This window comes from Bos indicus x Bos taurus, chromosome 6, assembly GCF_003369695.1.
Source record: "Bos indicus x Bos taurus breed Angus x Brahman F1 hybrid chromosome 6, Bos_hybrid_MaternalHap_v2.0, whole genome shotgun sequence".
Taxonomy (NCBI): Eukaryota; Metazoa; Chordata; class Mammalia; order Artiodactyla; family Bovidae; genus Bos; species Bos indicus x Bos taurus.
In genome coordinates this window covers 12,431,709-12,454,204 of record NC_040081.1, presented here as the reverse complement: position 1 = coordinate 12,454,204, position 22,496 = coordinate 12,431,709, and the positions used below count along the sequence as shown (strand labels likewise).

The window sequence follows — 22,496 nt, the reverse complement described above, 5'->3', positions numbered from 1 at the left end:
TGTCAGAAGGAAGAATTAAGCTTAGGGAATTAAGAAGCATTAGCTTAGGGCAGCCCATGGGCAGAACCCTCAGCTTCTTGACACTAGGAATCGGTAAGGAAAATACTGGGTAAAGCTTCAAAAACTGATACATCCAATGCTGGTATAAAGTTGGTCCCTATGGCCTCATGGTTATAGATTCAAATCCTGAAACCTTTGATTTTTGGCCCTGTTGTATAATAACTGAGTTATTTTTTTTTATTTGGAGCACTGCTTAAATTCTCTGAGATCCAGTTTCCTTACTTGCTATATAATAATAGTACCTGGTCCATAAGACATGTTTACCACATATTTGTGGAATGAAGAATTGTATTTACAAGCAGAGAGGGAGCAAATCACAGTATGATCACTTTGCAGTAAAGATGCAGGAAAATAATCATACCAATATAACAGTACATGGAGATGAAGCAGTGCCCTAATCAAAACAGGCATGAGTGTATGGTTAGTTCTTAAGAGAATCATATGAAAACATCATTTCATTTATTTGAAATATTTCTTAAAGTTTAAAAAAAAAATACTCCTTGTTCCAGAATACGTTTTAGAAATTTCATGAGTCATTTAAATAGGAGAGCTGTGTCTAAAAGAAAGAAGTGCAGAGATGGCTGTAGTTGGTAGTAGCCCAGGACAGAGGCGTCAACAGTAAGTATCACTTTCATGTCTTAGGTCCTCTCATACCAAAGGTAGTGGCTGCCTTTAGCAGGAAAGAAAGAACGTAACATTCTCTTGTCTGCTTTCCTCCAGGACGACAATGAGTAAAGCTAGAACCCAGAAGAGGGCTGTGGTGAAGGACCAGCAGGGAAAACGCATTTACTTGGAGCACCTGGAGGATGTCCCAGAAGCGCTAGACCAGGACGACCTCCAGCACGACCTCCAGCAACTCCTTCGGCATTTCTGCAAGGAGGACTCGAAGCAAGAGGCCCAGTGAGGGGCTGCCCAATTCTCACACCAGAAACCACACCTTCACTCAATATGCAACGTCCCGTTTCATTAGAGGAGTGACCTCACTGGCCTGATTAATGGGATACCCTGACATTTCACTTTCAGCAAACATGCGGCATTTGGTTTGAGTTTTCCCCCATCCTCTTTAACTGTAAGCTAATTTGTGACCAAAGATAGCATCCCTCACTCTGGATGCTGTATCCACTGCTCTGTTGTGTCTGTGCTGACCTGGGACCTGGCCACCTCCGTTGTTCTTCTTGGCTTCTGCACAAGCTCCATGAAAATCCATTCAACGGGAGAACTTCACCTTCGGACCTCTTCAAATGGTGACACATAGGAATCCTTCCAAGAGATACCCGTGTACGATGTATATAGCTAATGCTCAGACGAACACTATATTAAAATTAAAACCACTGCCTATCATGACTACACTGGGCATCACGGAGTGAAAGGCCTCTAGAGGAATTGCTGAACCACAGTTCGTTAAGATATTGCTAACACAATCGAATGATAATACAGTTCTACCACAAAAGAAGCACTTCAGACCTACCATGTCCTTAGAATTTCCAGAGTAGCCCTGGCTCCTAGTTAAAGATGGGTTCATAACCTTGAAGAACTGTCCTAACTAAGCACTTAGCGCTGGTGCTGGCCAGCCATGATTTATGACTCTCCAGCCGTCATCGAGGGCGGGGAGGTGGGGAGCCGAGGCAACGAGATGAAGCAGTGAGGTGTTGAGTTGCCAGTAGCAGCATCCCACAGCTGTCTAGCATCTTCAGGTCCTTTAGATTTGGGACATGTTGGCAGGGTATTTTAAAAAGCTATAACTACTGTAGTTTTCCAGTTTTCATTGCTGCTTTAGCAAACCACGCTGTCTTATTGGTGGTACTTTCTCCTGGCCACTGCACTGTAGATAATTCATCGGAAACAAGATTTGCCCAACACAAATGGTTGAACTCCTTCACCATGTTGAAGTGGTTTCTTCTTTTTTTTTTCTCCAGGTTTATATCTTCTCTAATACCTGCATGTAGCATTTAAGAATCAAACCACAAACCCCTCTTCTAATCACATCGATGGTTTTCATTCTTTTTACCCTCAGCAAGCACTTTTCACTTTTCTGCTAGGTCTGTTTTTAGCTTGCAGACGAGATTGAGAAATCCTGAAAAATTTGGTTTGGGTTTAAAATTTTTAGTTTATTTATTTGAAATCCGAACTCCCTTGGAAACTCTGAAGTGCATTTGTGCACTTCCCTGTCTGTCTGTTTCAAAGAAGGGACTTTGATCAGCTGAGTGATTTCCATGTCCTATTCCTCATTCCTCTAGTGGTTGAAGCTGTGTAGCATTTTAACATATATATATTCACAAATATATTCATATAAACAGTATACATTTTGAATCAGTTATTTGTTAAAGAAAAGTATATTCAATGAAGATGAAATTTAAAAATTTTAAAAACCAGAGTCTATCCTCCAGGGATTGAACATTTTCCAATTCTATCTGGTCTTTTCCTGTTGTGCAAAAATGACTCATTGTTCCGAATGTCAAAAACAAAGATGACAAACAATGGTACTTCTTCATTTCAAGTAACGTTGCCAAGAGAGAAAATTTCCTGGGAGGGAGGTTTCCCACAAGCCGAATCTCCTAAGCCTCAAATGATAGCACTTTTTGGCAATTGGATAGGAAATAAAGCATTCTTTGGCAGCCAAAATGAGTGAGGCCAGTGGTGAAACTTTTCAAGCGCACCATGGCCTTGTTGTCCAAACCTTCACTGGAGCTCAAGAAAAGCACTTCTGTTGTGTTATTTGCAGTGCAGATGATGTCTGTAACAACATAATGGTTATTCACCTTTTTTTTTCTTTTTTGGTTTTGATTTTTGCTGTGTAATCAAAAAACTTGAATACTGTGAGAAGAAGTGAATTTTCAGTTGATGAATCAGCATCTTGTTCCCATGGTGATAACACTAATTGAATATATCTATGAGGGCATGTATTAGTTAACGGAAAAAATACAACACTAACAATACATAGCTGCAATGTGTACAATGGCTGATTTAATTAAATAAAATGTACAAGTGTTAAATGTGGCAACGGTGATTTGTTCTTCTTTATCACTCACCTTTGATTCCAGGAGATGACAGATGAATATTAAAGAGATGAAATAGATGTGAAGCCTGAAGGAAGACACACTGGCTTTTGTTCTTGTTTGGGAACTGAATATGCTTCATGCCCAATGCTATTAAGCACTGGGAGAAACAGACTGTATTCTGTCCTGAAAGAATTTTTATTGTTATGCAAAAGGAGAAAAACAATGATTTATTTTTAGTTTTAGGATCATGAGTAAATGAGAAATGGGAATTTGGGGGCCTGGAAGAGATGAGAAGAGGGGCCATGATTCACCTCTTTTCTATGCGGTCATGGTGCTCAGAGAACGCCTTCTGCCTTTGGGAGCAGCATTTAGCTCTGGGGCTTTACTCGTCTCTCGTCGACTTAGGGTTAGAAATGAAATGGATCCATTAATGCAAATAAAGAACAGGGCAGGGATGTGCAAAACTGAAATCAGTTGTGTTTGGAGAGTATCTTTGGTTTTGTTTTTGGAAGAAACCCTTTAGTGCTGCTATAGTATTTTTACTGCAAAAACAACAAAGACACAGCTTAAGAATTGAGTCACCTTTTATTTATTATTTTATGCTTTTTTATTGACATATAATTGCTTTACAATGTTCTGTTACTTTCTGCTGTATGCTGAAGTGAATCAGCTGTGTGTATACATGTATCCTTTCCTTCTTGCACCTGCTTCCCACCATCCCCCACCCCTAGTCCTACCCATCTAGGTCATCACAGAGCACCGAGCCGAGCTTCCTAAGTGTTACAGCAGGTTCCCGCCAGCTATCTAGCTCACACGTGGTAGTGTATATATGTCAATCCTAGCCTCCCAATTTGTCCCACCCTCCCCTTCCCCTAACCCCCCGTCCACATGTTCATTCTCTGCATCAGTGGCTCTATTCCTACCCTGGAAGTGGGTTATCAGAGAAGGCAATGGCACCCCACTCCAGTACTCTTGCCTGGAAAATCCCATGGACAGAGGAGCCTGGTAGGCTGCAGTCCATGGGGTCTCGAAGATTCGGATATGACTGGGCGACTTCACTTTCACTTTTCACTTTCATGCATTGGAGAGGGAAATGGCAACCCACTCCAGTGTTCTTACCTGGAGAATCCCAGGGACGGGGGAGCCTGGTGGGCTGCCGTCCATTGGGTCGCACAGAGTCGGACACGACTGAAGCGACTTAGCAGCAGCAACAGCAGTACCATTTTTATAGTTTCCACATGCATGCATAAATATACAATGTTTCTTTTTCTCTTTCTCACTAACTTCACTCTAGGTCCATGCACTTCTCTACAAATGACCCCTTTTCATCCCTTTTTCTGGTTGAGTAACATTTCATTGTATATATGTACTATGTCTTCCTTATCCACTCACCTGTCGTTAGATGTTGCGATTGCTTCCATGTCCTGGCCATTGTGAATAGTGTTGCAGTGACATTAGGGTTACATGTGTCTTTTTGGATTATGCCCCAAAAGTATATATGCTCAGTATATATGCCCAGTACGGGGATTGCTGGGTCTTACGGTAGTTTTATTTTTAGATTTTAAAGGAACCTCCATACTCTTTTCCATAGTGGCTTTATCAATATACATTCCCACTAATAGTGCAAATTCAGTTCAGTTCAGTCACTAAGTTGAGTCTGACTCTTTGTGATCCCATGGACTACAGCACGCCAGGCTTCCCTGTCCATCACCAACTCCCGGAGTCATGTCTATCAAGTTAATGATGTCATCCAACCATCTCACTCTCTGCCATCCCCTGCTCCTGCCTTCAGTCTTTCCCAGCATCAGGGTCATTTCTAATGAGTCATCTCTGCCTTTTCTAAATCCAGCTTAAACATCTGGAAGATCTCTGTTCTTGTACTGTTGAAGCCTAGCTTGGAGAATTTTGAGCTTCACATAGTGCAAGACGGCTCCCTTTTTTCCACATCCTCTCCAGTAATTTATTATTTGTAGATATTTTGATAATGGCCATTCTGACCGGTCTGAGGTAGTATCTGTACTTTTGATTTGCATTTCTCTAATAATTAGTGGTATTGAGCATCTTCATGTGCCTCTTAGCCATCTGTATGTCTTCTTTAGAGAGATGTCTGTTTAGATCTGCCCATTTTTTGATTGGGCTGTTTGTTTTTTTGATACTGAGCTGCATGAGCTGTTTGTATATTTTGGAAATTAACCATTTGTTAATTGCTTCATTTGCAAATATTTTCTCCCATTTTGAGGGTTTTTTTCATCTTGTTATGGTTTCCTTTGCTGTACAAAAGCTTTTATGTTTAATTAGGTCCCACTTGCTTATTTTTGTGTGTATTTTCATTACCCTAGGAGGTTAAAAAAAGATCTTGCTGTTGTTTATGTCAGAGTGTTTTTCCTATGTTTTCCTCTAAGAGTTTTATAGTGTCTGGTCTTACATTTAGATCTTTAATCCATTTTGAGTTTATTTGTGTGTGTGGTGTTATGTAGTATTCCAATTCATTCTTTTACACATAGCTTCCAGTTTTCCCAGCACCATTTATTGAAGAGGCTGTCTTTTCTCCATTGTATATCCTTGCCTCCTGTGTCATTGATTAGGTGGCCATAGATGTGTGGGTTTATGTCTAGACTTTCTATCCTGTACGATTGATCTATATTTCTTCTTTTGTGCTGGTACCATACTGTCTTGATTGCTGTAGTTTTATAGTATAGTTTGAAGTCAGGGAGCCTGATTCCTCTGTTTTACTCTCTCAAGGTTGCTTTGCCTATTCAGGGTCTTTTGTATTTCCATACAAATTGTAAAATTTTCTGTTCTAATTCTGTAAAGAATGTGATTGGTGGTTTGACAGAGATTGCATTGAATTTCTAGATTGCCTTGGGTGATATAATCATTTCACAATATTGATTCTTCCAATCCAAGAACATGGTACATTTCTCCATATGTTTGTTATCTTAGATTCCTTTCATCACTGTTTTACAGTTATCTGAGTACAGATCTTTTGCATCCTGATCTTTTATTGTTAGTATATAGGAATGCAAGAGATTTCTGTGCATTAATTTTGTATCCTGCAACTTTACCAAATTCACTGATTAGCTTTAGTATTAATAATTTTCTGGTGGCATCTTTAGGATTTTCTATTTACTATAGTATCATGTCATCTGCAAACAGAGACAGTTTTACTTCTTCTTTTCCGATTTGGATCCTTTTGGTTTCCTTTTTTCTGTGATTGCCATGGCTAGGACTTCCAAAACTGTGTTGAGAAGAGTAGTGAGACTGGACATCCTTGTCTTGTTCCTGGTATTAGAGGAAATGCTTTCAGTTTTTCACCATTGAAAATGATGTTTGCTTTGGGTTTGTTGTATATGGCTTTTATTATGGAGGAGTAGGAGGACATGGAGTTCACATTTCCTCATAACTTAGGGCACCTACCAGATGCTGGTGGGGGACCTTGACACACAAGGGGACAAGAGGGACCCCCAAGTGGCCAGATAGAATGTTGGGGTGGGGAGGGGTGGGGGATAGGACTGCACCCCTGAGGGGTGGCTTGGGGAGGAGAGGTGTCCCCACACCTGGAGAGGCCCCTCATTGCAAGGGGATCAATGGGGATGGGGAGAGACCTTCCAGGATTCGAAAAATCTGGGAAATGCTGCTAGTGTTTCCCCCACTCTCAGGCCCTGGGGAGCCTGCTAGGGTCCTAAGTCCCACCCCCACACCCCAGGCCCTGAGCCTAGACCCGCCCCCTCCTTACACCCCAAGGCCTTTTCTGGTCCTCTTTTTTTTTTTTCTTTTTGCTATTGTGGTTCTGTTTTACATTCCAGTTATTTTTTCATTTCTATTTTTCCTAATATATCTGTTAGCTTTATAATTTTAGTTTTTATTCTTTCGTATCGTTCTGCTCCCTTTTGTTTGCCACACTGTGCGGCTTGCGGAAATCTTGGTTCATGACCCCTGAGCTCCTGTGGTGGGAGCACTGAGTACAAACTGCTGGACTGACAGAGAGCCTCAGACCCCAGAGAACAGTAACTGGGGTGAAGTCTTCTGAGGGTCCTCATTTTGGCACCAAGCACAGCTCTGCCCAACTGCCTGCAGAGTCCAGTGCTGGAGGCCTCAGGCCAGATATCCAGTAAGACAGGAACACACACACGCACGAATGAGATGACAAAAAAACGTGTTACAGATGAAGGAGCAAGGTAGAAGCCTAAGGTCTATTTAAATCTCACCTGGTATGAGATAGAAAGCTCACTGGATCTGGCTTATCTGCCTGGTTGATTTGCAAGATCTTCCAAAATTGAAGTACCAGATATACTTGAAGAAAAAAGAATCAACATTAAAAGAATTTTTTCCAGAGTGGGAGTGGCTGTGTGACCATCCCATGTATTTCATGTGCTGTGCTTTCTATGGGCAGGAACTCTGAGCTTCCACTTCCTTGAGTCTGATTAGGAGATTAAAGCATCAGAGAATGTTCAACGTCTTCCCATGTTTAATTATGTGATTTGCAACCCCAAATAAAAAATGAGCAGTGATTCATATCACATTTTACAGAAAAATATTTAAAATGTGAAGTTGAGGGGAACCCCCTGGATGGAGGGAAGATTATGCACATCTCACAAATGACTTGAATTCACCATGGATAGATGCAGATCACCTGTATGCACATTGATACAGACTTGAATTTAAACTTGACTTGCCCTTGTCATTTATGTCACCATGGAAGTTCTGGGTGTGGGCAAGTAGATAATAAGCACACAGTAAAACAGGTAAAGAGAGCTAAACAAATATTTAATGAGAACCAAAATCATTACAAGATTTTCTTGGTTCACAGAGTAAAGATGGCCTGCTTGTTTTTATTATGCTATAAAAAAGGCGGTTGGGAAGTCTGTCTTCAGTCATCACGCCCTGTTGAAAAACTACACTGTCCTCCCTTCAGTTAAGGTATGATTTTTATTTCCGATCTAATTAAAACTAGAATTACAATCTTAGAATGAATCACCTATGTAAATATGTAATACAACTTTTTCTCACTCAATATTTAAGAAAATATTTTAAAGACCTTAAGAAAAACCTGCATTCCCATCCAATTCCTACACACAATTTAAACTATTCTTTTTTTATTATTATATTCAGACTTCCTGGGAAAAAAAGAAGTACTCCCTTGTTTTGAATTACTCCATGGGATCAATATACATCAATATATTGATCAATATACTTTATATGTCAATACACATCAATATACTTTGGGCTCAGCTGTTATGTATGAGACTTGACAGTGGTATTAAGGTCTCTTCAATCATTGGAAATGTTCAATTGATAAATCCTTGATCTGTCTCCGTGGAGCAAAGGTTAAATAGATGACCGTGAATAAGCCTGGATTGGAATCAGCCTAGCTATGTCAATATTCATGTGACTTTGTGAATAAATAGGTTTATCCACTTGAATACAATTCCCTTATGAGTAAAATAAGAGATAATAATCAGTTATCCCTCATTATCCTCCAGGGATGGTTCCAGAAGCTCCCCATGGACTCCAAAACCCACAGATGCTCAAGTCTTTTGTATAAAATTGCCTGATAGAGCCAGCCCTCCAAACCCATGGGTTCTGCATCCAGGGACTCAGTGGGCTACAAACTGATCCACAGTTGGTTGAATCCGAAAATGGAGAACCCACATAAGGAGGGCTGACTGTACTTGCCTCAGAATCCTCTGGCCTTACCAGATGCAGGGAAGGACAGCAAGTCCTGCCCCACTCGTCACCTTTAATCCAGAAACGCCACCATGCCGTGTGTGTCCTGGGAGGCCATTAGGCAGGGACCCATGTGTGTGACCTTCCACCTCTGTGGGAAGGAGTGAGCCTCTGAGTTGGAACTGAAGGTGGGAGCCCTCTAGCTTAGAAAATAAAGTTTAGCCACTTCCTCCCAGAGACTCACTGGACATGCTTGTCAATTAAGCCTTTGCTTTACTTCCCTTCTGAGGAAGGATTCTTCAGGATCTTTTTGTTTCTCATCAGGTCCTTAGAGCACAGTTCTAGTTTCCAATCCTTTTTCAAACTTCCCACACATACTCTATTGGTGGTTTTCTTTCTTTCCTTTTTTTTTTTTTTTTTTTCACTTTCAAAACTGCAGAATTGGATAAAACCCCTCAAACTCCTAGGTCCAACTTAGCTGCTGTAGAGAGAAGTGCTGGCAGGGGCCTGAGCTGGACCGGAGGCGGGTCTGAACACAACAGCTGTCTTCGTGGTTGTGCAGAAACAACTGAGTTATAACGTCAGCATGAAATCCTCATCCTGCCAGTTTTTTCCGGGCATTGAACTCAGACCTCCTTTAAGCCATGATGTAGGCAGGGTTGGCATGACACCATTGTAGCAGCAACTTCTGCATGAGTTGGCCTTGTGTGCATTTTCTGAGTGACTCCTAAATGTCTGATACCTTAAAGAACCACCTCCCCAACCATACTGTGTCACTCAAAGTGCCAGAGGGACAATTTGGAGCATCTGTTGTTCTAAAGATGCAGTTACTGTTTAGACTGGTGTGTTCGTTTCCTAGGACTGTGATAAAAGAACACGACATATGAGAGGGCTTGAAAAGCAGACGTGTTTTCTGGCAGCTCTGGAGGGCCGGAATCAGGTCCAGATGTTGGCAGACTAGCTTCTCTTCTCTCTCTGTTTGCCTCCTTCTCACTGCGTCCTCACAGTTTCTTTCTTCTGTGTGGAGGTAGCCTGGCATCTCTCCGTGTGTCCAAATGCCACCTTACAGCACACCAGTCAGATCCAGCTGGGCCAACTATAGTGGCCTCATTCTAAACAAGTCCCCTCTTTAAAGGCCCTGTTTCATTTTAAACAAGTCCCCTCTTTAAAGGCCCTGTTTCCAACTACAGTTACATTTTGAAGTACTGGAGCTTAATGCTTAATTATAATCCAGTGTGAATTTTGGGGGCATACAATTCCAATCACAACAATTGGGTTTAGTCTACTTTAGAAGTACAAACATCTACTTCTGCTTTATTGACTACCCTAAAGCCTTTGACTGCGTGGATCACAACCAACTATGCAAAATTCTTAAAGAGATGGGAATACCAGACCACTTACCTGCCTCCTGAGAAAGCTATATGCAGGTCAAGAAGAAACAGTCAGAACTGGACCTGGAACAACAGACTGGTTCCAAATTGGGAATACATCAAGGCTGTATATTGTTACCCTGCTTATTTAACTTATATGCAAAGTACATCATGTGAAAAGCTGGCTGGATGAAGCACAAGCTGGAATCAAGATTGCCGGGAGAAATATCAATAACCTCAGATACGCAGATGATACTACCCTTATGGCAGAAACTGAAGAAGAACGAAAGAGCCTCTTGATGAAAGTGAAAGAGGAGAGTGAAAAAGCTGGCTTAAAACTCAATATTCAGAAAACTAAGATCATGGCATCCGATCCCATCACTTCATGGCAAATAGATGGGGAAACAATGGAAAAGTGACAGACTTTATATTCTTGGGCTCCAAAATCACTGCAGATGGTGACTGCAGCCATGAAATTAAAAGACACTTGTGCCTTGGAAGAAAAGCTATGACGAACCTAGACAGCATATTAAAAAACAGAAACATTACTTTGCCAACAGAGGTCCGTCTAGTCAAGGCTATGGTTTTCTCAGTAGTCATGTACGGATGTGAGAGTAGGACCATGAAGAAAGCTGAGCACCGAAGAATTGATGTTTTTGAACTGTGGTGTTGGAGAAGACTCTTGAGAGTCCCTTGGACTGCAAGGAGATCCAACCGGTCCATCCTAAAGAAGTCAGTCCTGAATATTCACTGGAAAGCCTGATGCTGAAGCTGAAACTCCAATATTTTGGCCACCTGATGCAAAGAGCTGACTCATTGGAAAAGACCCTGATGCTGGGAAAGATTGAAGGCAGGAGGAGAAGGTGATGACAGAGGATGAGACAGTTGGATGGCATCACTGACTCAATGGACATGAGTTTGAGCAAGCTCCAGGAGTTGGTGATAGACAGGGAGGCCTGGCGTGCTGCAGTCCATGGGGTTGAAAAGAGTTGGACATGACTGAGTGACTGAACTGAACTGAAAGTCTATTGGGTATTTTTAGTAGGAAAGGGTTTAATGCAGGGAATTAGTTACTTATACAAATGTTGGAAGGCAGCGAAGTTGATGCTACTTTAAAGAAATTCGTAGGTGCAGAAATCAGAACTTCAGCCACTGACAGGTTCAGCTCTTTGCAGCAACAAGTGTGGGCTGCTTAAGAGAAGGCCTGGACGTGAGTGCAGAAAACCCTTCCTCTGTCTTCTGCCAAAGCCCAGCTGCTCCTTGACAAATAAACTTTTCCTTCTCTTTCCCTTTCAGACATCAGATGAACACATATCATTGGCAGAATCTATCACACAACATGACTAGAAAGGGGGTGCCAGGAAATAGAGTTCTGAGGATCTTCCCCCAGCCTGAAAGGAAGACTGTAGAGTGGAAATGATGCTGAGTTAGCAACAAGCAGAGGGGCTGAGCCACAGAATAATCGTGTTCCTCCATCCACTCATTCCTACATTCAAGCCCTATTCTGTTCCAGGCATTGTGCTAAGTCCTCACGGTAGATGCAGGCCAAGACAATCATGAGCTTTTCCATTGACAGTCACCATTGAAAGTGGCTTTGAAACTTCTTTAATCTCTGGCAAAACCTATGAAGTAGATACGGCTGAGGAAACTGAGGGGCAGAGAGGCTGGGTAATGCACTCAAGACCAGGCAGGTAAAAAACAGCAAAGTTGGGATAAAAATCCAAGCAATGACTCCAACAGTAACCAAGCTCCATCTTCAAAGGACACAGTCTCTACCCCCTTGAGTTTATAATCTTGCAGTAGATATGGAATCACTAATTTGACAAATAATTAAAAATTAATTTTCTTCTAGAGAAATATCTTGTTCCTTATTTATAAGGAAATCAGCCCTGTTCAGTACCATCCTCATTTCGGCTCTTCTGCAAAGTCTCTCTCTTTCTCTTAAAGTCTACTTTCTCTTTCTCATCTACTTCACACTCAGCTGATGACCTTGACTCTGGTGGATAAGAGAGTAGATGTTAATGGGCATTCGTTACTTCAATTCTGTAATAGGGTTCTACAGAGAAACAGAAACTATAAGATGTATGCACAAATAGAAACTAATTATAATGAATTGGCACGTATGACTTTAGAAGCTGAGAAGTCTCACAGTCTGCAGTCAGCAAGCTGAGATCCAGGATGGTGTATTTCTAGTCCAAGAGCCAACAGGCTCCAAATCGAAGAGGCGGTGTCTCAGTCCAAGTCTGAAGGCAGGAAAAGACCAATGTCCCACCTCAAGGCAGTCAGGCAGCAGACAGTGTCTCCTACTTAAGGTAGAGTCAGCCTTTGTGTTCTGGGCTGGCCTCCAACTGCGTGGGTGAGGCCCACCCACACTGGAGAGGGCAGTTTGCTTTACCCAAATTGATGACCAATTCAAAGGTTAATCGCATCCAAAAGGACTCTCACAGACACTCAGGACAATGCTTGACCAGGTATCTACCACCCAGGACCCGGTCGAGTTGACAAAAAGTTAACCATCACAAACGCTTTTCCCATTCCTACCTCCCAAATTACTCGTGCTCACTTGCTCATGAGCCCTCACGGACCTCCGCACCCATGCTCTCCGCTGGCTGTGTCAAACAGAGGCACACACGCAGCTCTTTCCCAGTTTCTGAAAGTCATCCTACAACCTCGGCAACCAATTCTCTTTCTGCCTTTCCCCACATATGTTCCCTCGTTTCCTCTTTCACTATGCTCAAGTCTGGCTTCAAAAAAAATATCTACAAACTTAATGGATTAGAAACTATGTGTCTAAGCAGAGGTCACAGGAAAACTGAAAGCCTCAAACCAGGGGACATAATTCTTCCGCCCTGAACTGCCAGATAGGAAAACAACGTGTGGATTGTCTGGGCAAAGAAAAGAGCTAGTTAGGCCTGTGGCAAAGCTAGAGTTTGCCACATGTTATATATATTGAGATATTACAATAGAAAAAAGTAAAAATACAAGATATATCCGAGCTGTCTTTTGAAACAATAATACAGAATTGCCACTAACATAAATAAGAAGTCAAAGAAAAAGCAGAAATGCGCAGTGTTAAGAAAGAGAATGGATGAATGTGATATTGTGATATATAGTAAGAAATATGTTCGATCTTCATCTGTTTCTGGCACAGAGCTCCCCAAACCTTGGGAATTTCCTGAAGGACAAGAGCAATGGGAGCATCTTTTGTTATAATATTTGGTCGCAGTTCTTTAAATGGCTTCAGAGCCATAAACATGAAATGGATGTCTTGTTATTCTCAACAAGCCCTTTCCACCACACCTGAGTTTAGATTAATGAGGTGACTTTTGCAAAGTACCTAAGGATGGGGGCTGGTTGTCAGGGGAACCAACCATGAATATTGTTGCTTAGGAGCTAAGTCATGTCTGACTCTTTTGCAACCCCATGGACTGTAGCCCACCAGGCTGCTCTGTCCATGGGCTGAGTAGAGAGGTGGAATAGTCAGTCCCACCCTAAGATTTCCAGGGAGAAGCGAGCGGCTGGAGGTTAAATGAGTTACCAACAGCCAGTGATTTAGTCACTCATGCTGTGTAGTGAAGCCTCCATAAAAAGCCAAAGGAAGGGGTTTGGAGAGTTTCTTGGTGGGTGAATGAACCCTGGCAGATGTGGGGAGACTGGGCACCAGGAAGAGAGGGCATGGAGGCGCTGTGTCCCCTCCCACACCTCGCCCCATGCTGCTCTATCCGTTGGCGGTGCCCGAGTTGTGTCCTTTTATAATAAACCAGTGGCCTAGAAAGCAAAATGTTTATCTGAGTTCTGTAAGGCACTCTGGCAACTTAATCGAACAGAACAAGGGGCTTGTTGGAGCCTCTATAGCTGGTTGGTCAGAAGCAGAAGGAACAACTTGAGCTTTTGACTGGTGTCTGCCGTGAGGGCAGAGAGGGTGGGTGTATGGGAGAGAACAGTCTCATAGACAGGGATCTCAACCTGTGGGGTCTGATAGGGTCTCTGGGTAGGAATAGTGTCAGAATTGACCCCATCCAACTGGTGTTGGCGGATTGCACCCTAAGTGTGGGGAGTCCCTCCAACACACACACACACACACACACACACACACACACACACCAATTGGGAACACAATCCCTTTAGGAAGAAATATTTCCGAGGGAGGAAATAATGATAAAAAAAAAAAGTACCTAATTTTATGAAAGTAAATGTAGAAACCTGAATAAAAGAGATGATTTTGTTTAAAAATTGACTGCAGAAGAGATAGTAACGGTAAACCCCAAAGGGATGGTTCATTTTATCTGTCAGTTTGCCTGTGCTAATGGGTGCTCAGAGAGCTGCTACAACATGATGTCTGGGTGTCTGTGCAGCTGTTGGTAGTAGAGCATTTGATGGGTAGACTAAGTGGCATTTGATAAGGAGACCCCGCCTCACCCACGCAGGTGAGGATCATCCATTCCATTAAGGCTTGAACAGAACGAAAGGCAGAGAAAGGGTGAGTTTGCTTTAGCGGGCGTTCATCTTCTGCTCTTAGATGTCAGTACTCCTGGCTCTGGGGCTTTGGGGCTTGGGCCATACCTTACACAATGGACCCTCTGGTTCTTGGGCCTTTGGGTTTGGACTGGAGCCCCACCGCTGGCTTCCAATGGCTTCCAGCTTGCAGACAGCAGACCTCAGGCTCCATAACCGGGTAAGTCAATTCCTCACAGTAAATCTCGTTCTGTCGCAGAGCTATCGGACGCAAGAGGATGGTCAAGCCCCAGGTCTCAGGTGGGTCCCCAGGAGGGCCGCCCAGTGAGGGGCTTTTGCAAGACTGAATTCAAGATCGAGTGAAGTGAAAGCAGGTCTGTGCAGAGAAATAGACATTCATAGATAGAATGAGGTCCAAGTCAGAAGGCGAGAGTGGCGTGGGATAAAAGGGCAGGGAGTTGTAATGGGCTGGGTAATTTCATAGGCTAGAAAATGGGAGGATTATTCCAGTTATTCTGGGGAAGCAGAGAGGATTTCCAAGGATTGGGCCACCACCTACTTCATGGTTTTTATGGTCAGCCTGGGAGCTGTCATGGCACCCATGGGTGTGGCATTTACAGGCTAACTAATGTGCTACAATGAGCATACAGTGAGGCTCAAGATCCACTGGAAGCTGAATTTTTCACCATCTTGAATCCAGGTGGTTCTAACCAGTTTATGTCATATCTGCCATGGCTGTGTCATTTTTTTAGAGGTTGTCCCCTGCCTCCTTCTCTCCTGTCTGATTTTTATATATATATATATATATATATATATATCCAATTGCTTCGGTTTCTCAGGAGAACACTGATTAACACACCCAACAATCATGAAAGAAATCAAGAAAATAGCCAAAGATTTGACCCCACAAGAAAGCTTTAGATCATCGTGGTGTCCCCAATGGATTATACTATGTTTTCAGTAAACAAATAATTCCAATACCATTTTAACTGCCACAGGGCCCTGGGAGAAAAGAAAATTTCCCATTACTATTATTTTTTTTTTTAACAAAGCATGTATATCTTTGGACAAAATGCAACCAAAAAAAAAAAAAAATCCAAAATAACAACAACAAATAAACCTCATAGACCAGTTTTACTAAGGCGTAACTGAAATGGCAACCCACTCCAGTGTTCTTGCCTGGAGAATCCCAGAGACAGCAGAGCCTGGTGGGCTTTCATCTATGGGGTCGCACAGAGTCGGACACGACTGAAGTGACTTAGCAACTTAGCAGCAGCAACTATGCAAAAACTCACAAAATAACAAACATAATTTGGCACATACTTTTAAAAATAATAAACTGTGACCAAGTGGCTTCATTCCAAGACAAAAGTGGCTCATTGCTAATAGCTCTTAATATACTGCTCATGTTCTATGTGCTCAGTCATGTCCAACTCTCTGTGGTCCCATGGGCTGCAGCTCACCAGGCTCCTCCGTTAATGAATTCCCTGGCAAGAATACTGGAGTGGATTGCAGTTTCCTACTCCAGGAGATCTTCCCGACCCAGGGATTGAACTCATCTCTCCTGCATTGGCAGGCAGATTCTTTACCACTAGGGCCACCCCTGGGAAGAACTGACTTATTGGGAAAGACCCTGATGCTGGGAAAGATTGAAGGCAAAAGGAAAGTGGGGTAGAAGAGGATGAGATGGTTGTATAGCATTGCTGACTCAATGGACCTGAGTTTGAGCAAACTCTGGGAGATACTGAAGGACAGGGAAGCCTGGCATGCTGCAGTCTGAGTCAGATATGACCTAGAAACTGAGCAACAATAACAACAGTGCTTCCCAAGTGGTGAAGTGCTCTTCCGGAGGGTTCTGAAGTCAAGAGCAAGTTTTACAGAGCGTTACAGGAGGCAAATCAGGAAAAGGGCATGACTGGCAAGGAGGTCGAGGATTTCCTTATAAGGCTGCTGCTGCTGCCAAGTCGCTTCAGTCGTGTCCGACTCTGTGCGACCCCATAGACGGCAGCCCACCAGACTCCCCCGTCCCTGGGATTCTCCAGGCAAGAACACTGGAGTGGGTTGCCATTTCCTTCTCCAATGAGCCAGGTGAGCCACCTGAAGCCAAGTTGAAAGGTTGTGATTGGTAGCCATTCCCTTCTCCAGGGGCATCTTCCCAACCCAGGGATTGAACCCACATCTCCTGCATCAGCAGGCAGATTCTTCACCATGAAGCCACCTGAGGAGCCCCTTGCAAGCAAACCAAACCTAAAACTTTGAGGGTTGTGATTGGTATATTAGCTTTTCTTGACAGTAAGGTGTTTCTTGGAAGTGTGGACTGACAGATTTGTGACATGGCTCAGACCACTGGGGCAGCCTCCACTCTGTGGGTCCCAGTGTAAAAATTTCCTTTACCACCAGTGAAAGCACTTTTTCCTTTTTTCTTCCCCTCAACCCCCAAGGCTTTTTTTTAATGAGATTTTTAAAAAATTGACCTGTCATACAACCTAGATAGCATATTCAAAAGCAGAGACATTACTTTGCCAACAAAGGTCTGTCTAGTCAAGGCTATGGTTTTTCCAGTAGTCATGTATGGATGTGAGAGTTGGACTGTGAAGAAGGCTGAGTGCTGAAGAATTGATGCTTTTGAACTGTGGTGTTGGAGAAGACTCTTGAGAGTCCCTTGGACTGCAAGGAGATCCAACCAGTCCATTCTGAAGGAGATCAGCCCTGGGATTTCTTTGGAAGGAATGATGCTAAAGCTGAAACTCCAGTACTTTGGCCAGCTCATGCGAAGAGTTGACTCATTGGAAGACTCTGATGCCGGGAGGGATTGGGGGCAGGAGGAGAAGGGGACGACAGAGGATGAGATGGCTGGATGGCATCACTGACTTGATGGACGTGAGTCTCAGTGAACTCCGGGAGTTGGTGATGGACAGGGAGGCCTGGCGTGCTGCGATTCATGGGGTCACAAAGAGTCAGACATGACTGAGTGACTGAACTGAACTGGTGTACAATGCTATATAAATTTCAGGTGTATAATATAGTGATTCACAATTTTAAAGGTTATATTACATTTTAGTTATTATAAAATAATTGCATTAGTCTCCATCTGTACAATATATCCTTGTAACTTAATATTTTTTAAATTTATTTTGGGCTGTGTTCGGTCTTCGATGCTGTGGGGCTTTTCTCAGGTTGTGGCAGGTGGGGGCTACTCTCCAGCTGCCCTGTGCAGGATTCTCACTGCAGTGGCTTCTCTTGTTGCAGAGCATGAGCTCTAGGGTACTTGGGCTCAGTACTTGTGGCACGTGGGCTCAGTAGTTGTGGCACGTGGGCTCTAGAGTGCAAGCTCAATGGTTGTGGTGCACAGGCTTGGCTGCTCTGTGGCATGTGGGATCTTCCCAGATCAGGGATTGAACCCATGTCTCCTGCATTGACAGGCAGATTCGTTACCTCTGAGCCACTAGGGAAGACCTATAGCTTAATTAAGACCTTAAGACCTATAGACTTATACCTAATAGTTGTACCTCTTAATCCCATCTTGTCCCTCCTCCCTTCCCTCTCCCCACCGTAACAGTTTGTTCTCTATGTCTATGATCTGCTTCTATTTTGTTTTATTCACTATTGTGTATTTTTTTAGATTCCACATACAAGTGATATCATACAGTCTTTGTCTTTCTCAGTCAGAATTATTTCACTCAGCATAATACCCTCCAAGTGTATCCATGTTGCTGCCAATGACAAAATTTCATTGAAAACATACATTTTTCATTTGTATCCAAGCTTGTCTCTCTGTAAGATGATGTCATGTATGGAATATTTATGAATCCTCACATGTAAAAATTTCAATATTAATACATTCATTAAATTATTTAAAGCGTAAGAACAGAAAAAATGTGCAGCAAATTTTGTTATGTATGTAATGCAGATAGAAAGAACTCACTTATGTTCTTCACAAATGATGCTGCAATTTTAAGCAAAATTTGTGCCTCATAGAAAATAACTTTTATTTCATTGCACAAGCTGATTTTTTATTTATTTATTTTTTTGATTTAAAAAAATATATATATGTTAAGAGCACAAAGGGGACACACCATAATTCATCTTGTTTAATGTTGAACACTGGGAATATTCCTATTTTAAAACTGTGAACAAGACAAAAAAGTCCATTATTTCCATTACTTCTTGATCAATTCTAGGTAGTATTAATGCAAATTCAAATGAAAAACAAAGAAATTAAAGCATAAAAGTTGGAAAAGAAGAAAAAAAATTACCAACTTATGCAGATAATATATTTGTGAAACCAGAAAAACATAGAGAAACTGAAAGAAAAATTAGTCAACAATTTTGTCACTTTTTTCAAAATTAACATAAAAAAAGTCCATTACTTTCTTTAACATAGAAAATCTCCAGATTAAAAATAAAAGTGAAAGAAATAGTAAATTTAATTTATAATAGCAACAAAAATGATTAAAATGTCTAATTATAAATTTAACAAGAAATCTACAGAGCCTATTAAAAATGTTTTAAAGGCTTTACTTAAATAATTGGATACATATAAACTGTCTTGTATGTAATTATAAAATATTGTAAAGGTGTCAGTTTTCCATTAATTTGTTTCCTAATATTATTACAATAAAATTTCTTGTAGAATTTTATTTTAATTTGAGTTTGTACGACAAAAATCAAGCATGTGAAATTAACCAAGATTCTAGGGGTTAAAAAAAAGAAATATCTATAGCAAGGTAGACCTACTAGATGCTAAATGTATTTTAATACATTCTAAAATAATATTTCTTTTTAGAAGTGGTGATAGTCTACGACTTCTAAAATAGTGTATTATTTGTGTAGCAAGTGACAGCAAGAGCAATGAAATAGCATGGGGAATCTAGAAAGATAAATTGATCCCCCCCAAAATTGAAATTTTGTATATGATCAATGTCGCCTTTCAAATCAGCCGGAAAAGAGCAGATTATTCTATATAGTGTTAGGTCAAATGACTCATTATTTAGGGGAGGGAAAAAGCTAAATTCCTATTTGTTTGCTTCACAAAAACAAATTAGAGATAGCTCAATTATTTAAATGCCAAAAAAATTTTTAAAAGAAACCATATAAATAATAAAAGAAAGTGATAGCAAAAAAAGAAAAAAATCACCTTAAATAAAAAAGATCTTTGTAGACAAGAAAAAAACTCAGAAGCTTAGGTGAAACAAAACCCATACATTTGACTGTATAAATATCTAAACTTTCTATGCAGAAAAAACATTATAAGCAAAATTAAAAGATAGATGGGAAAGTATGAATTCACTCATTGTATAAGGAGACTGCACATATCAACAACCTAACATGAAAACAGAAAAGAATGTGGAGAGACTTCACACAGGCACAGGAAAAAATTCAAATAACTTGTTTACCTGAGAAAAAAGCCCCATCTGGCCTACAATTAGACATCATAAATTAAAACAATAAGATGCTATTTTTAAACCAAGTTGGATACACTTAGAATGTTCATTGGGCTTCCCTGGTGGCTCAGATAGTAAAGAATCTGCCTGCAATTCAGGAGACCTAGGTTTGATCCTTGGGTAGGGAAGATCCCCTGGAGTGGGGCATGGCAACCCACTCCAGTATTCTTGCCTGGAGAATCCCCATGGACAGAGGGCCTGGTGGGGTCCACGGGGTCACAAAGAGTCTGACATGACTGAGTGAATAACCACAGCACAGAATTTTCATTAAGACCTAGTATTAGCCTAGGTCTTAAGGCCTAAAATTAGACCTAGTATTCCAAATGCAGAAACATGGGGCTCTTATATGCCAGTGGAAATGAAAAATAATTTACAAAGCAACACCTTTCAGGATTAAATATGTACAAATCCTTTGACTCAACAGTGTTACCTTAAGGGATTTATTGATGGTCTCCATGGGAAAGGAAAATACTATACTTAAAAAAAAAAAAAAAAACAGGAGACAAATTTTATATCCATAATAGGATACATATTGGAAGAGTATGTATCTGTTATCTTCAAGAATGTCTTTCATGAAGTAAAGTCCAGAGGAAGGGGAATGTTAATTGTATGCCCACATCTGTGTACAACTTAATTTATATGTGTTGGCGTGAGTGGGTGAATCTGTTGGCAATATTTTCCCAGGTTGTATGCACAGGAGACTAACCTAGCTTCTGGCTGTGTTTAACTTCTTTCTTCTTTTTCTAAAAACCACCTGCTGTTTGAGAGAGAGGATCCAGTCATTGTACAGGGAATTAAGCCCACGTAGAAATAGATAGGCTTCCCTAGTGGCTCAGCTGGTAAAGAATCTGCCTGCAATGCGGGAGACCAGGGTTTGATCCCTGGGTTGGGAAGATCCCCTGGAGAAAGGAAAGGCTACCCATTCCAGTATTCTGGCCTGGAGAATTCCATGGACTGTATAGTCCATGGGGTTGCAAAGAGTCAGACATGACTGAGCAACTTTAATTTACTTACTTGTGTATATTAAACACATTTTTGACTTACAATATTTTCAACTAACGATGGGTTTGTCAGCAAGTTAACCCCATTGTAAGCTGAGGGCAGTCTGTATACAAAAGAGGAATAATCTTTTAGGTGTGTGGAAGAATTTTAACTACTTATAAACATAATAAAACATCTAGTAATTTTAACTCTCATTTTATTATAGAGACCATGTATAGAGACTTTGGTCCATGCCTGTGGAGCTTTCTACAAAAAAAGTTCTTGCTATAGGGTCAACCTTGAACAACATAGGTTTGAACTACGCGGGTTCACTTAGCTACAGATTTTTCTCATTAGTGAACACTGCAGTGCTGCATGATTCTTGGTGGAGAACTTTGGATTTGGAACTGCAGATACTGAACACCAGCTACAATATATCCCTGAGTTTTCAACTGCTTCTAAAGTTGGCACCCCTAACAACTGCTCTCTCATGTTCAAAGGTCAACTGTAATATCGTTGGGCTTCCCAGGTGGCGCTAGTGGGAAAGAACCTGACTGCCAAGGCAGGAGGCATAAGAGATGCGGGTTCGATCCCTGGGTCAGAAAATGGCAACCCACTGTAGTATTCTTGCCTGGAAAATTCTATGGACAGAGGAACCCGGCGGCCTGCAGTCCGCGGGGTTACTAAGAGTCGGACATGACTGAAGCGACTTAGCACCACTATCCTTAGTACAAGATTCTTATCTATTAGTGTCCATAAGGGCGTCTGTGGTAGCTCAGCTGGTTAAAGAATCTGCCTGCAGTGCATGAGACCCCGGTTAGATTCCTGGCTTAGGAAGATCCCCTCGAGAAGGGATAGGCTACCCGCTCCAGTATTCTTGGACTTCTTGGTGGCTCAGACAGTAAAGAATCCTTCTGCAAAGAGGGAGACCTGGGTTTGATCCCTAGGTTGGGAAGATCCCCTGGAGGAGGGCATGGCAACCCACTCCAGTGTTCTTGCCTGGAGAATCCCCATGGACAGAGGGGCCTGGCAGGCTACAGTCCATGGGGTCGCAAAGAGTCGGACACGACTGAGCGACTAAGCAAAAGCACATGGTAACTAAGAAAAATTCCCTAACGTGCCACAAGAGGGCAACAGAGGATCAGTCATTTGCCCGACTGCGCCAGGTGGCGGCTGCCACAATAGAGTGGAAATCTCCCAGCTCAGGAGCTGTGCGACTGGAAAAGTTCGGGAACTTTTCCAGTCTCAGTTTTACCAGTAAAATGGGGAGGGGCTGTGAAATAAAACCTCTGCTAGGTCTAACAGGACGTTATTGTAACTCGCAGTTAGATTCACTTAGTGACTGTAGCAACTATTAGAATTTAACCTTGTTAAACTTTACCCATTAAATAAACAAACCCGATTTAAGCCAAAGTCTATGTAGATACGATTCTATTCCTTTGGGGGGGAAATGCTAACAGTTACTGATAGCATTTTATGAGCCAGGTACTGTTCTAAGCCCTTTGCTGGTACACAATCTT

General features: G+C 41.8%; 1 protein-coding gene across 42 annotated transcripts in view; it reads left to right on the top strand.

The window, feature by feature from the left end:
• Nucleotides 1-3,058, top strand: part of ANK2 (ankyrin 2) — a 365,297-nt gene extending 362,239 nt beyond the window's left edge. For all 42 annotated transcript variants that reach the window (XM_027543772.1, XM_027543778.1, XM_027543779.1 and 39 more), the window contains one exon: nt 781-3,058. In XM_027543772.1, coding sequence (XP_027399573.1) covers nt 781-964 — 184 coding nt within the window. In that variant the 3' untranslated portion in view covers nt 965-3,058. The remainder of the gene's footprint in view (nt 1-780) is intronic.
• The last annotated feature ends 19,438 nt before the right edge of the window (nt 3,059-22,496 follow it).